The 12,274-nt window shown below is 45.3% G+C and overlaps 1 protein-coding gene across 5 annotated transcripts in view; it reads left to right on the top strand.

Moving 5' to 3' along the window:
* The window catches only part of MAP4K5 (mitogen-activated protein kinase kinase kinase kinase 5), a 61,033-nt gene extending 49,181 nt beyond the window's left edge, over positions 1-11,852 (top strand). For all 5 annotated transcript variants that reach the window (XM_065838223.2, XM_065838224.2, XM_071809833.1 and 2 more), the window contains 10 exons: positions 445-505; positions 1,231-1,345; positions 1,467-1,525; positions 2,922-3,025; positions 3,394-3,571; positions 5,002-5,070; positions 5,664-5,756; positions 7,300-7,370; positions 7,778-7,833; positions 8,753-11,852. In XM_065838223.2, coding sequence (XP_065694295.1) covers positions 445-505; positions 1,231-1,345; positions 1,467-1,525; positions 2,922-3,025; positions 3,394-3,571; positions 5,002-5,070; positions 5,664-5,756; positions 7,300-7,370; positions 7,778-7,833; positions 8,753-8,840 — 894 coding nt within the window. In that variant the 3' untranslated portion in view covers positions 8,841-11,852. The remainder of the gene's footprint in view (positions 1-444; positions 506-1,230; positions 1,346-1,466; positions 1,526-2,921; positions 3,026-3,393; positions 3,572-5,001; positions 5,071-5,663; positions 5,757-7,299; positions 7,371-7,777; positions 7,834-8,752) is intronic.
* The last annotated feature ends 422 nt before the right edge of the window (positions 11,853-12,274 follow it).

Raw genomic sequence — 12,274 nt, forward strand, 5'->3', positions numbered from 1 at the left:
TGCTTCTTCCCTCTGACACAAAAACAAGCCCTGGTGCCTTCTGTGAACCATCTGGTTCCAAAGCCAGGCAGCTAACGCCCACAAAATACAGTGGTTTTGGTCATTCAAGTTGCTCAGAAAACACTGATGCCTTTTTCCCACCTCTTCTGGCTTTTATGGGGTTTAATAGCTTACCAAAATAATATTATGTTCCATTTTCTGGCTGATGTTCCTCAGCAAGCTGCATCTTTCTATATACGCTACTCCAGTCCTGCCAGTTGTCCCCCTCCCGCTCTGCTAATTAGGAAATAAAGACCAATTAAAGTTTGAAAGTCCTATAGGTAGAAGAGGGAAGGGAAGAAAACTATTTCAGACAGAGAAAAGGGTGCAAAGGGTGAACTAAAGGGGAAAATTAATTAGAAGTTTCTGCATGGTTCTATTAACGAAAGTATTTTCTGTCTTCAGTTATTCCCCCGCAAGTGCACCTGGCTGTATGTCATCAATAACACCTTAATGTCCCTGTCAGGTACGTATAAATAGAGGAAAAATGAATAAAGCCATATAAATTGTACTGGATCGCCAACTGTGCATTGTTTCTTGTGTTTGTATAGGAAGATTTGCTTCAGGAGTGTTTTAATGTGAAAGACTTGGATAAAACGGGCTGTTTACAAGCAGTGGAGCCGGTTGTCTGCAGTGTCTGCATTCTGTTTATGTATTAATTTGAATGAGTTTGGAATAGCTGAGCTAAGAGAATTGGAATAAGTGGAGTTTTCAGGCAGCAGGATGAGATGAGGAGAGGATTAACTGAAGTGTGTTATTAAAATGAAGCTGCGGTGTTTGATTGCTCAGTGTATTGTCACATCTTTGGGGTGAACCAGGCTCAGAAAAGAAATCCAACCTCAAGTTAAAGGAGAACGAGGTGGCTGTAAAACACTACTAATTGATTTATAGATAAATAAGCCACCCTGATATAATTTATTGTTGTATAATTGCAACGCTCTACAAAAGTTGACGTAAAACTGACTTTCAGAGCTGCGTCAGCGTTGCTGAAATGAGCGTTGAGTTGAATGCCGTGTCTTTATATGCATTATTCTTGTTGTGTTGTTTTCTTTCCCTCATCACCGCACTCGGAATGCCCGGCGCACGTGCTCCGTTCTTCTAGAAGGTAACTTTCCGTATATAGGTTTATCTGAGACGTGCAGCTCTGCCGGGGCCGTGGGTGCGACACCAACTGTGCTTTTCTCTCTACAGGGAAAACGTTCCAGCTCTACTCCCATAATTTAATAGCTTTGTTCGAACAAGCCAAAAAAACAGGATTAGCTGCTCACATCCAAACCCACAGGTTTCCTGACAAAATATTACCAAGGTACAAATCTTTTACTTACGGACAATTATTAACAAGTGGAAACTTCTGTGCTGTTGAACTGACAGCACGAAGGGCCTTTGGTATCTCTTGTTGATGCTTTTTTTAATAATTGTTATTCCAGGAAGTTTGCCTTAACCACAAAGATCCCCGACACAAAAGGATGCCACAAATGCTGTATAGGTGAGCAGGCGTTTGGTTTTATCACTTTTTTCCTAGGCTTTGTCATTAATTTCTTTTTAATAAACTGACAGTTTTGCACTCTTAAAGATGGTTAAGCAGAGTAGAAAGCACCTGGTCCCAAACTCAGATACCCTGTTCGTCTCATAGGACGTGTCTGCATCGGGCACATTTACAAATGATTCCTAAAGTCAGGCTTCTATCCAACCGAGTTGAAAATGAACAAACCATAAACCCTTCATCATATTCTTGCATTAGCTGTCCCACAACAAGTTCTGAGGCATCTTCATGAAATATAATAAGGGCAAGTGTAGAGTCTTGAATCTGGGCAGGAACAACCCCAGGTTCCAGTGTAAGTTGGGGAATGACCTGTTAGAGAGCAGTGTAGGGGAAAGGGACCTGGGGGTCCTGGGGACAGCAGGGTGAGCATGAGCCAGCACTGGGCCCTTGTGGCCAGGAAGCCAATGGTACCTGGGGTGGGTTAGAAGGGGGTGGTCAGTAGGTCAGAGAGGTTCTCCTGCCCCTCTGCTCTGCCCTGGGGAGACCACACCTGGAATATTGTGTCCAGTTGTGGCCCCTCAGTTCCAGAAGGACAGGGAACTGCTGGAGAGAGTCCAGCGCAGCCACCAAGATGCTGAAGGGAGTGGAGCATCTCCCGTGTGAGGAAAGGCTGAGGGAGCTGGGGCTCTGGAGCTGGAGAAGAGGAGACTGAGGGGGGACTCATTCCTGGGGATCAATATGGAAAGGGGCAGTGTCAGGAGGATGGAGCCAGGCTCTTCTGGGTGACAACCAGTGACAGGACAAGGCATAATGGGTTTAAGCTGGAACACAGGAGGTTCCACTTGAATTTGAGAAGAAACTTGTTCCTGGTGAGGGTGTCAGAGCCTGGCCCAGGCTGCCCAGGGAGGTTGTGGAGTCTCCTTCTCTGCAGACATTCAAACCCGCCTGGACACCTTCCTGTGGAACCTCAGCTGGGTGTTCCTGCTCCATGGGGGGATTGCACTGGATGAGCTTTCCAGGGCCCTTCCAACCCCTCGCATTCTGGGATTCTGTGATTCACTGCTTGGGAATTTAATTTCATTTAATTTAACTTGACCTGGACCTTTCCCTCCCGTCCCACGCAGCCCCAGGAAGGTCTTACGGCTTTTCTGGCCACTCAGCATGTGGCTTCAAAGAATGCTGGTGGTTATTAATTATAATTTAATTTGTCTGGAATGTAGCACAATATTAATCACATGAATGGCAAGCCAGAAGGCAATTATCAGTGTGAAACTGGTACTATTTCTTAAATTATTTGTAAAGATAGCTGCAGTTTGGGGTCTTTTTTTCAAATATGCATTGAACTTCCTGCACTTAAAATTTTTTGTTGTTTGTTCATTTTTTAATATATTTTATATAGTACGAAATCCATACACGGGACATAAATACCTGTGTGGCGCATTGCAGTCTGGGATCGTTCTACTACAGTGGTATGAGCCAATGCAGAAATTCATGTTAATAAAGGTAAGTATTTTGTTTTACTTCAGAACATTTAATCATCATACGGTTGTTGAAATAACCTTTCCAAAATCTGTAATGGAAAGTACATCCCAGTCTGGTCCCATTTGTGGGTTCTGAGCGCTTGAAAAGATTTTGACTAAGAAAATCTTGTGACTAAAGGCGGTCAAGTGCTGGATCCAGCCCAGCGCTAGCAATAACCAACTAACGCATAAATACCTCCGTACGTTACGCTGCTCGTGCTGTCTTAAAAAAGCACTTACTGAAAAACTCTTCAATATCTTTTATATTAATACTTTACATGTGTGATTTTAGGCTTTTTATTGCCGAGGTAAAAATATACTTGACAAATGCCTCATTGTGGCTTCTTGCAGCACTTCGATTTCCCGCTGCCGAGCCCGCTGAACGTGTTTGAGATGCTGGTGATCCCGGAGCAGGAGTACCCCATGGTCTGCGTCGCCATCAGCAAGGGCACGGAACCCAATCACGTCGTCCAGTTTGAGACAATCAACTTGAACTCGGCTTCCTCGTGGTTCACAGAAATTGGGGCAGGTAGGAATCACAGAATCACAGGATGTGAGGGGTTGGAAGGGCCCTGGAAAGCTCATCCAGTGCAATCCCCCCATGGAGCAGGAACACCCAGCTGAGGTTCCACAGGAAGGTGTCCAGGCGGGTTTGAATGGCTGCAGAGAAGGAGACTCCACAACCTCCCTGGGCAGCCTGGGCCAGGCTCTGACACCCTCACCAGGAACAAGTTTCTTCTCATATTCAAGTGGAACCTCTTGTGTTCCAGTTTGAACCCATTGCCCCTTGTCCTGTCACTGGTTGTCATCGAGAAGAGCCTGGCTCCATCCTCCTGACACTGCCCCTTTCCATATTGATCCCCATGAATGAGTCCCCCCTCAGTCTCCTCTTCTCCAGCTCCAGAGCCCCAGCTCCCTCAGCCTTTCCTCACACGGGAGATGCTCCACTCCCTTCAGCATCTTGGTGGCTGCGCTGGACTCTCTCCAGCAGTTCCCTGTCCTTCTGGAGCTGAGGGGCCACAACTGGACACAAGATTCCAGGTGTGGTCTCCCCAGGGCAGAGCAGAGGGGCAGGAGAACCTCTCTGACCTACTGACCACCCCCTTCTAACCCACCCCAGGTACCATTGGCTTCCTGGCCACAAGGGCCCAGTGCTGGCTCATGGTCACCCTGCTGTCCCCAGGACCCCCAGCTCCCTTTCCCCTACACTGCTCTCTAACAGGTCATTCCCCAACCTATACTGGAACCCGGGGTTGTTCCTGCCCAGATATAAGACTCTGCACTTTCCCTATTACTAATAGACACCCTGCTGTTCGGGTTCTCATTTAAGGTTTAATACTTTTTCCTGGGGTCAGAGTTACTCCTCTTTCCCCTTCTTTGCCGTGTAAAAACTCACATAAATACATTCCTGTCTGTCCTGCAGCCCTTGGGGAGGTTTGTCACCTTCCATTCATAAGCAGATTTGCTTTTATCTGCAAAAACTTATTGATATTTTGCAGATGCTTTTCTCTGCTAGCTTTGTCACATATATTTTTTTTACATTTAAACACTGCTTTTCAACAGCTGTACCAAGAACTTCTTTAATAAAAACTAGCTTAATATCAGCGCAATAATCTTTCCAGATGTGGGTTTATGGGGAAAGAGCGTTTTTTAGGAGCAAAGATCGCCTTGATGATTCCTTTTGTTCCTTATCATGCCTCTTCATGTGCTGAACTGTAACGTAAAATGTATTTTCTGCCAAAAAACAGTAGTGCTTTCATGTTAAACACAGACTTGGAACTGATGGGCTTGTCCTTAGGCCCTGGGCTCCTCTTAGAACATTCTGGGGTCATATAGCTTGAAAAAAGATGTAAAATATTGTGGGATAGTGAAAGAGTTGCAGAGATTGGTGAGGGGTTGAGGGGAGCTGAGATCAGTCCCATGATGTGATATAAACCCCTCTGATCTGTTTTTCCCAAGGGAATCAGCAGTTAGACGCCATTCACGTCACCCAGCTGGAAAGGGACACTGTCCTCGTCTGCCTGGACAGTAAGTGCCACATCTCTTGAAAAGCTTATTACACCTTGTGTTTTGCCACAGTTGGTGATTTTAACTCCGCCACAGGTTAATTTTCCTCCCTTCGTTACTAATTTGGATGGGAAATGGTTTCTTTTCAAAACAAAATGTAATGCAGCACACAGAGTGGAATTGGAACGGACACCAATCAGAAACTTCCGCTTGGAAAAAGTGACCTTTGCAGGTACTAACAGGGCAAATAACTCACACTCCATCACACCCAGTCATTACGACCACGACTCGTAAGCATCAGAGGTTAATACCTCAATGGGAGCTTTGCAACAGCTTCGTCTGCCTTAATTTCCAAGCTTCACGTTGCATTCAGGTCTCTGCACTTTGTTATTTGCAGGACGGCTGGCAGCAGAGCCTAAAAACATACAACGTGCACAAGGTTTTCTATATTTCGATAGAAAGATGTTCATGGATTCATTTTATGCAGATGCCGTAGATGTTGGGTTGGGCATTTTTTTGGTATCTGAAAGATGAAATGAATATTTCACACTTTGAGCCATCAGGAATCCTTTTCAGCACTGGGTTGTAATAGTTGTTTTTCCGTTTTTCTCGAGAATTTGTGAAAATTGTGAATTTACAAGGGAAACTGAAGTCGAGCAAGAAATTGGCCTCTGAGCTGAGCTTTGATTTCTGCATTGAGTCAGTGGGTAAGTGATTTGTTTCTCTCTTAAAGACTAAAACTCAGAGGGATGGGCATGGAAGAGTCTTTAATAACCTAATGCACCCGGTGGGGCTTGACACTACAAACTGCCTGTGTCAGGACATCGTGAGCCGCGTTTTGGTCACCAACGCGCTGAAGAACACCAGGTAGTGTGTCCAATGCGCACATTTCCACCCGCTGTCATTTCTGTTCTGTAAGATGCATCATGATTTGGGTGAAAAAAAAAAAGGCTGATTAGTCTCTCCTCATTTCCATAGCACTGAGAAAAACCTTTCTGCTACTACTTGTAGTAATAGATAAATTAGTGTTAGTCTTCTCAAAGCTAAGATGTTATTTCAAGTAACAGCACGTGCATTTTTAACAGGGTAATAGCATTTGAGTCTGATTCTTGGAGGACAGGCTGCTGTCTTCAGGCCACTAGAGGACAGCGGCCTTGCTTCTACAACTTGAATCCTAATTGTCAAGTGTTTCTGCTGCAATAAGCTCTTCCAAGTGTGTAATTAATGTGAGTTGAATAATTCCATATCTCAGGAACTGAATCAAAATCAGTGAAGACACAATCAGTCCTGTACAACTTGCATTTCTGGCTTCCTCGGGCGTTTTCTCTTTAGAAGAAAACTCTGGACATAGGGATTTTGTGTCTTACCTGCAACTGGTGAAGCAGTGCGCGTTCTTTTATACAGCATCTCTATTTAGACACGTCAGGCCCATCCTGGAGGAAGATATTTTAAATCAAAGCTGCGATTCTTCCCTAAATTCTGACATGTTGTAATTAACTGCTGTACTCGTATCGTACGATATCTCCTGCTGACGCATGCATAATGTGACTCGACCATCGCTTTTTGCTTTAAATAATAGCATTTCACCCAAAGTCTGGCACTCACCGGCTGATACAGGATAATGTGAGCGGTTCTTTACACTCCGAGTAGTCTCTTGGGAATTCAGGGTATTAAACAACTCCCTATTTTCTGGTTACGGAGAGTGGAGCTGCTGAAAGAACACCAGGCTCCTCATCCATTAATTTCAGCAGTCTGGTAATTAAACCATTCAGAGCTGGTACCTTTCTGTGTTCTCTCTCTGGCCCTGAATGGAAGATTCATCCCATTTTTGACACTTGTGTCTATTTTGAAGTAAATATAATAACTCAGTGATCTGTAGTTTCCAGCAACCCGCGGTGTTTTGGTTGGCAGCGCAAATGCAGAATCATTAGAATTCCGGAATCATCACAAAAAGGAAGATCCAGAGAATAGAAGCGAAGGGAGAAAAGGGAAAAGGGCGAGATCCCTGTTGTGTCTTGGCGAACAAAGAGTGTCCGAGCGGCACCTTTTAAACCGCGCTTTAAAACCTCACCCATCCCAATAGTCCAGTCCAGTTAATCTGCGCTGCTGTTGCAGTTTGGTGGTCCTGCCGGGAGTCAGGTCTCACCATCTCCATGCTCCACGTGCTTCCCGTTGTCCCCGCTGGTGGGAACTCAGCTTTCCCGGGTTGGGGACGCCGTGCTGGGCTCTGACTGTGCTTTCCCTTCGCAGTGTGCCTTCAGGACAGCGTGCTGGCCTTCTGGAAACACGGCATGCAGGGCAAAAGCTTTAAGTCAGATGAAGTAAGTGAGCTCCAGCTCTCATTTCTTCCCGCTCCCTATTCACCGTTTGATCCTTTGACTGCTGAAGTGTCGTTTCTTTCAAAAGGAGCACTCTCCTTTTTGATGGCGTCCTCTGAAAATGCAGGGAAAGCCGGTCAGTCTGTGTTGATTTGATCACCATACTCCATCTGTGCCAGCCAGTCGTCTGCACTAATAACAGTCTACAATACAAAAATTATCTAAAATAAATTGTATTTTATGAAATTTAAAGCGCTTCTTCACTCAGCATCAATTGAGCTGATTCAGCCCCTTAATTTGCACTGAATTATATTTGAATTTCTCAAGAGACTGATCTTTTTTATGACTCAGACCCCGATATGTTTCATTTTGCTGCTGAAATGGACCTTAATGTCTCCGCTTTTCTCCAGGTTACCCAAGAGATATCAGATGAAACCAGGGTTTTCCGCTTACTGGGATCAGACAGGTAATGACCCCGAGGAGCACACGGTGGGGCCTTGTCCTGTGCAGGGGCGGGAGTTGGACTCCATGATCCTGGTGGGTCCTTCCAGCTCAGGATATTCTATGAAACATAAACCTTTGATTTTAGTTAAACCAGCTTCCCAGCTGGGGCTGGGTTCCAGCCCAGCACAGGGTCCATCTGGGGAAGGCAGTAACACTGATTCCACCTGCAGCAGCCAAAACTTTAATTAGCGATTGCATCCACAGCCAAAATTACTACTAAGAGCCCCTGTACCCTCCACCGCGTTCCAGTGCGGGGATGGAAATGTGAACAGAAACACATTGAGATATAAAGTGCAAGGAGATTCCAGTTCTGAGGTGATTGGAGATTGAGCACGGACAGATGCGTAGAAGACAATGGTCAGGATGGGGGAAATGGGTTTTCCAGAGGAGCCTCCAGGACCACGATCCAGGAGGACAAAGGCTGAGAGAACCCAACGACTGATAAATATTAAAGTGAGGAGAACTGTTGAGATCAGCGGCTGATGCTTATCACAAGATGTAGGGGGGATCAACGCCTTTGGGCTGCAGGTGACGGGAGGGTCGTGTCTCCTCACAACGCCGGCTCTGAGATGACTTCCCAACGGAGCTCATCTCAAGGAGGAGGATACAACAGTTCGGAAAGGGTTTGTAACACATTGCGCACGTCGAGAGAGGCAGATTCTGGTTCAAGAAGCTCCCCATAGTTTCTATTCCTTCTATATTCAACTTTAGTGTTTTTACGAGAAGCGACACTGAAAAACCAGCTCACTAATTTAAAGAAAATACCCCAAATACCTAGGAAGAATCCATATTTGTAGAAACCTGTGAGCAGCGGGTTTGTTCCTCCCGGGTAGTTAAACCACGCGCTGTGTGTTGTCCCTAACGTTGGTGTTTGCGTGCAGGGTGGTGGTGCTGGAGAGCAGGCCGACCGAAAACCCCACGGCGCACAGCAACCTCTACATCCTGGCTGGCCACGAGAACAGTTACTAAGCGACGGTAACCGAACGCAAATACCGGCGCGAATTTGCCACACGAGGAACAAAGGAGCGTTGGGGAGCTCGGTGCAGACTGTGACTTGCTGTGTGTGTTCACAGCCCGCTGGGCTTGCTTGGGGTGGAAATCAATACATTTTTGCAGCTGGGAACAGCTGGTTCTGTCTCTTGCCACTGTGTGGTTGGATATATCGAGTTTGCTTAATAAAAGCTATGAGGTAAATAGCCCTTTACTCAGTAGTTATAGGGAAACAGAACCTTTAAAACAAACGTTATGCAGTAAAGGTGCCATAAACTGTTAAATATTTTACCCCCCTTGGATTTTCCTTAGATCCTGTAGATATAGTGCTGGCCGTCCCTGTTTTATACTGAGTCTTAAGAAAAAGGATTTGTGTAGGAAGCGAAAGGATCTGCAAAGCTGTTTGGTTTTAAATCCGCCATTCAGGATGGCTTTGTATAATAGACTATTTAATCCTTATTTATTAATCTGCTGCTAGAATGGTGTAATGTATCTAACTTTTAGCAAAGGAAGGTTGCAGAGCAGCTTACAATTATTTTTTATTTACAACTGTATAAAGATTTGATTATTCTTTTTCCCGGTAGAGCTGTAGTGCGTTATCGAGGGCTGCGCTACAATGTTGGTCCATCTTGTAAAAAGGCAGTTTTGTACAACAAAGTATTTTGTATGGGTTTGGGTTTGCCTGCAGAATTGCCATCAAAGGGATTTTCTTTACTCCTAGACGTAGGGTGCGTGGACACAAAGTAGAACATTGATATCAGGCGTGTTGCTCCTGGGTGGGTGTGTACAACAGACGTGTGTGCATGTGTGGTAACTTGACCGGCAGCGTGTATTTTTTATATATATATATATTTATATATATATAAAATGTACAAATAGATATGCTTTATTTTCATAAATTAGGGATAAGCCGTGTGATGTGAAACGGAAACTGTACCTGGTCGTCATCCTTAATGAATGAAAGTATCATGTATCAGACTGCCCATGACGTATAGTTTATTTATACTATTGCAGAGGGGACCTAAAGCCCTAACGGGGCTGACGAGCTTTTTTGTTTGGAAATGGTTACTTCCCCAGCTGTGTAGTATAAATAAATATGATAAGAATCAGTATTCTATATTAAAGCTTTCCATCACTTTTCTCCCTTTCTCTATTTTGTCACCTGCATTTTACTTTCTCATCTTATATCTCCATTAAAGAGTCACCTCGCTTCCTTTTGTCTTCCTCATTCATTAAACTTCTTGAGGTACCATTAAATAGAAATACAGACTGACCGCAGGACCGCACCTGGTTTTACTACCTCACATTAACCTGCCCGCTTTGATGTGAGCGAACACCGTCCGTAGGTTCATAAACCTTGGAACTGAGGGGTTGGAAGTGGATTTCCATGATCCGCTGCCCCGGGAACGACAGCTTAGAAGCTTCGCGTGTCATTATTAATAAAGCATTAAAGGTAAGTGCGTTACAGTGGCTTAATCTTAACTGGCAACCCGAGGAACGAGGCGCTGGGTCGTCTGCTTGGGGCATCGGGCGATTCATAATTTAACAGCGAGGGAATGAACTGGGCACAGGCGGCGGCTCGGTAACGGCTTCTGTTACAAGGTACTGCCCCAGTTCCCTGTCGTTCGGGAGGTCTGGAAGGGAAAACAGACCTGCGTGCAATTTAGCATCTTACCCACTTGGCATTGTCATTCCAAACTGATTCTTGGTGTTGATTTGATGTTTAAATCAAGTTTTATAAATAGTGAGTGTTCAGATAACAATCAGTCCGCAAACAATGTATTGGAAGTATTGGAAGTGGCCAGCTGTAACTGGATCAGCAATACTAAAAGCCAGAGGTGTAATTATTGCCTTTTAAAGAATTCGTGTTCTCTGGTACTGAAATCCCTTCTCCGTAGATGACACTAATTGGTGATTAACCTTCCAATGGTGTAACTCCTACAAACACTTTAAAACAAAAGATGAAGACAAAGTGAAGCACCAGGTGTAGATGCAGAGCAAACGCTTTCACTCCACTGACCCCATTCACTGCAGAAGGACATTTGGCACCGTCTCTAAAACACTTCAAAGACCTCTAAAAAGACTAGAGAAACCTGTAAATATGAATATTTATGGGGAATAACTGGAGTAAATAACTATTAGGTCGTGCCACTGTCATGCAGAATAATGAACCGAAAGTATTTTTCTTTGGGTGACATGAATGACTGGTGATTTGCTGAATCATGACAAATTAATCTAGGAAAGGCCTCGTTTAATCAAACCTCCTTTTTGAGCGGTTGCAGCATTTCTAACGGCGTGTTCTGAAATGCTTTGTCTGCTCTGGTTTTATACAGTGGCATTTTGGACATAACCTGCAAGATCCTGTTTGCTGGTGTAAAACCTCCCGCGTTACTCTCGTCCAGCACAAGGGATCTGTCCCGGTGACTCTGACTCGTGTAACTTGTATTTGTTAAACCCTTTAAGTTAGTCTGGTATTATCTGGGTCTCTGTATGTTCTTGTGACGTTTCAACCAGGGTCAAGAAAGCCTAGTGTGTGGTTTGGGGGCTTATACAGCAAAAGTTTGCTCACCCCCTCGTTACTCTTTTGGCAGATATCAAAATGTTATTTGATGCTCAAGGTATTCAACTTGAAAGCCTTGAAACAGGCTCCCAGTGCTCTTTGAAGTACCAAGGGTGTTTGAAAAGCAGCCTGTAGATGAGTCTCCCTTGATTTCCTCACCAAATCCATTGTAACTGAAAAGTACAGCTGTGCTTGTGCTGACGTCTCCTCAGAAGGTGAAAGGTACAACGCGTCTGTGAGCCGCTGCGTCTCCACAGGACGAGACTGGGAGACCTTCCCAAATGGACTTTTTACCTTGTTTAGTCCTTAGATTGTAACTGAGACGCTAACTGCACTCGTTCGGTCTGTGTAACTGGGCTTTGTTCTGCGGGAGTTTCTGTTGCAGTTCATTTCGGTCTATGCCAAATAAACTCTGCTTTGTTTGATACCGAGATCTGGTGTGGTGGGCTTAGAATCACAGAATGTCCTGAGTTGGAGGGACCCACAAGGATCATGGAGTCCAACTGCTGTCCCTGCACAGGACACCCCACAGGTCACCCCGTGTCTCTGAGGACGTTGTCCACTCTCTTCTTGAACACTGTCAGGTTGGGCCGTGACACCTCCCTGGGCGCCTGTTCAGTGTCCAGCACCTCTGGGGGAAGAACCTTTTCCTCATGTCCAACTGACCCTGCCTGGCACATCTTCTGCCATTGCTGGGAACAACATCGTATCCTGGAGGAGTTACGCTGCTCTCCAGGTTTTAGGGCAGTCGGTGGGAAGGGCCTGATGCAGGGCTGGGCTTCACCATCCTCCAGCTGCCTGCGAGCCACTTGACATCTCCAGAGGATGGGTGGGAGGGAAGGGGAGGCTGGGG

Source organism: Patagioenas fasciata, chromosome 5 (genome assembly GCF_037038585.1).
Source record: "Patagioenas fasciata isolate bPatFas1 chromosome 5, bPatFas1.hap1, whole genome shotgun sequence".
NCBI lineage: Eukaryota > Metazoa > Chordata > Aves > Columbiformes > Columbidae > Patagioenas > Patagioenas fasciata.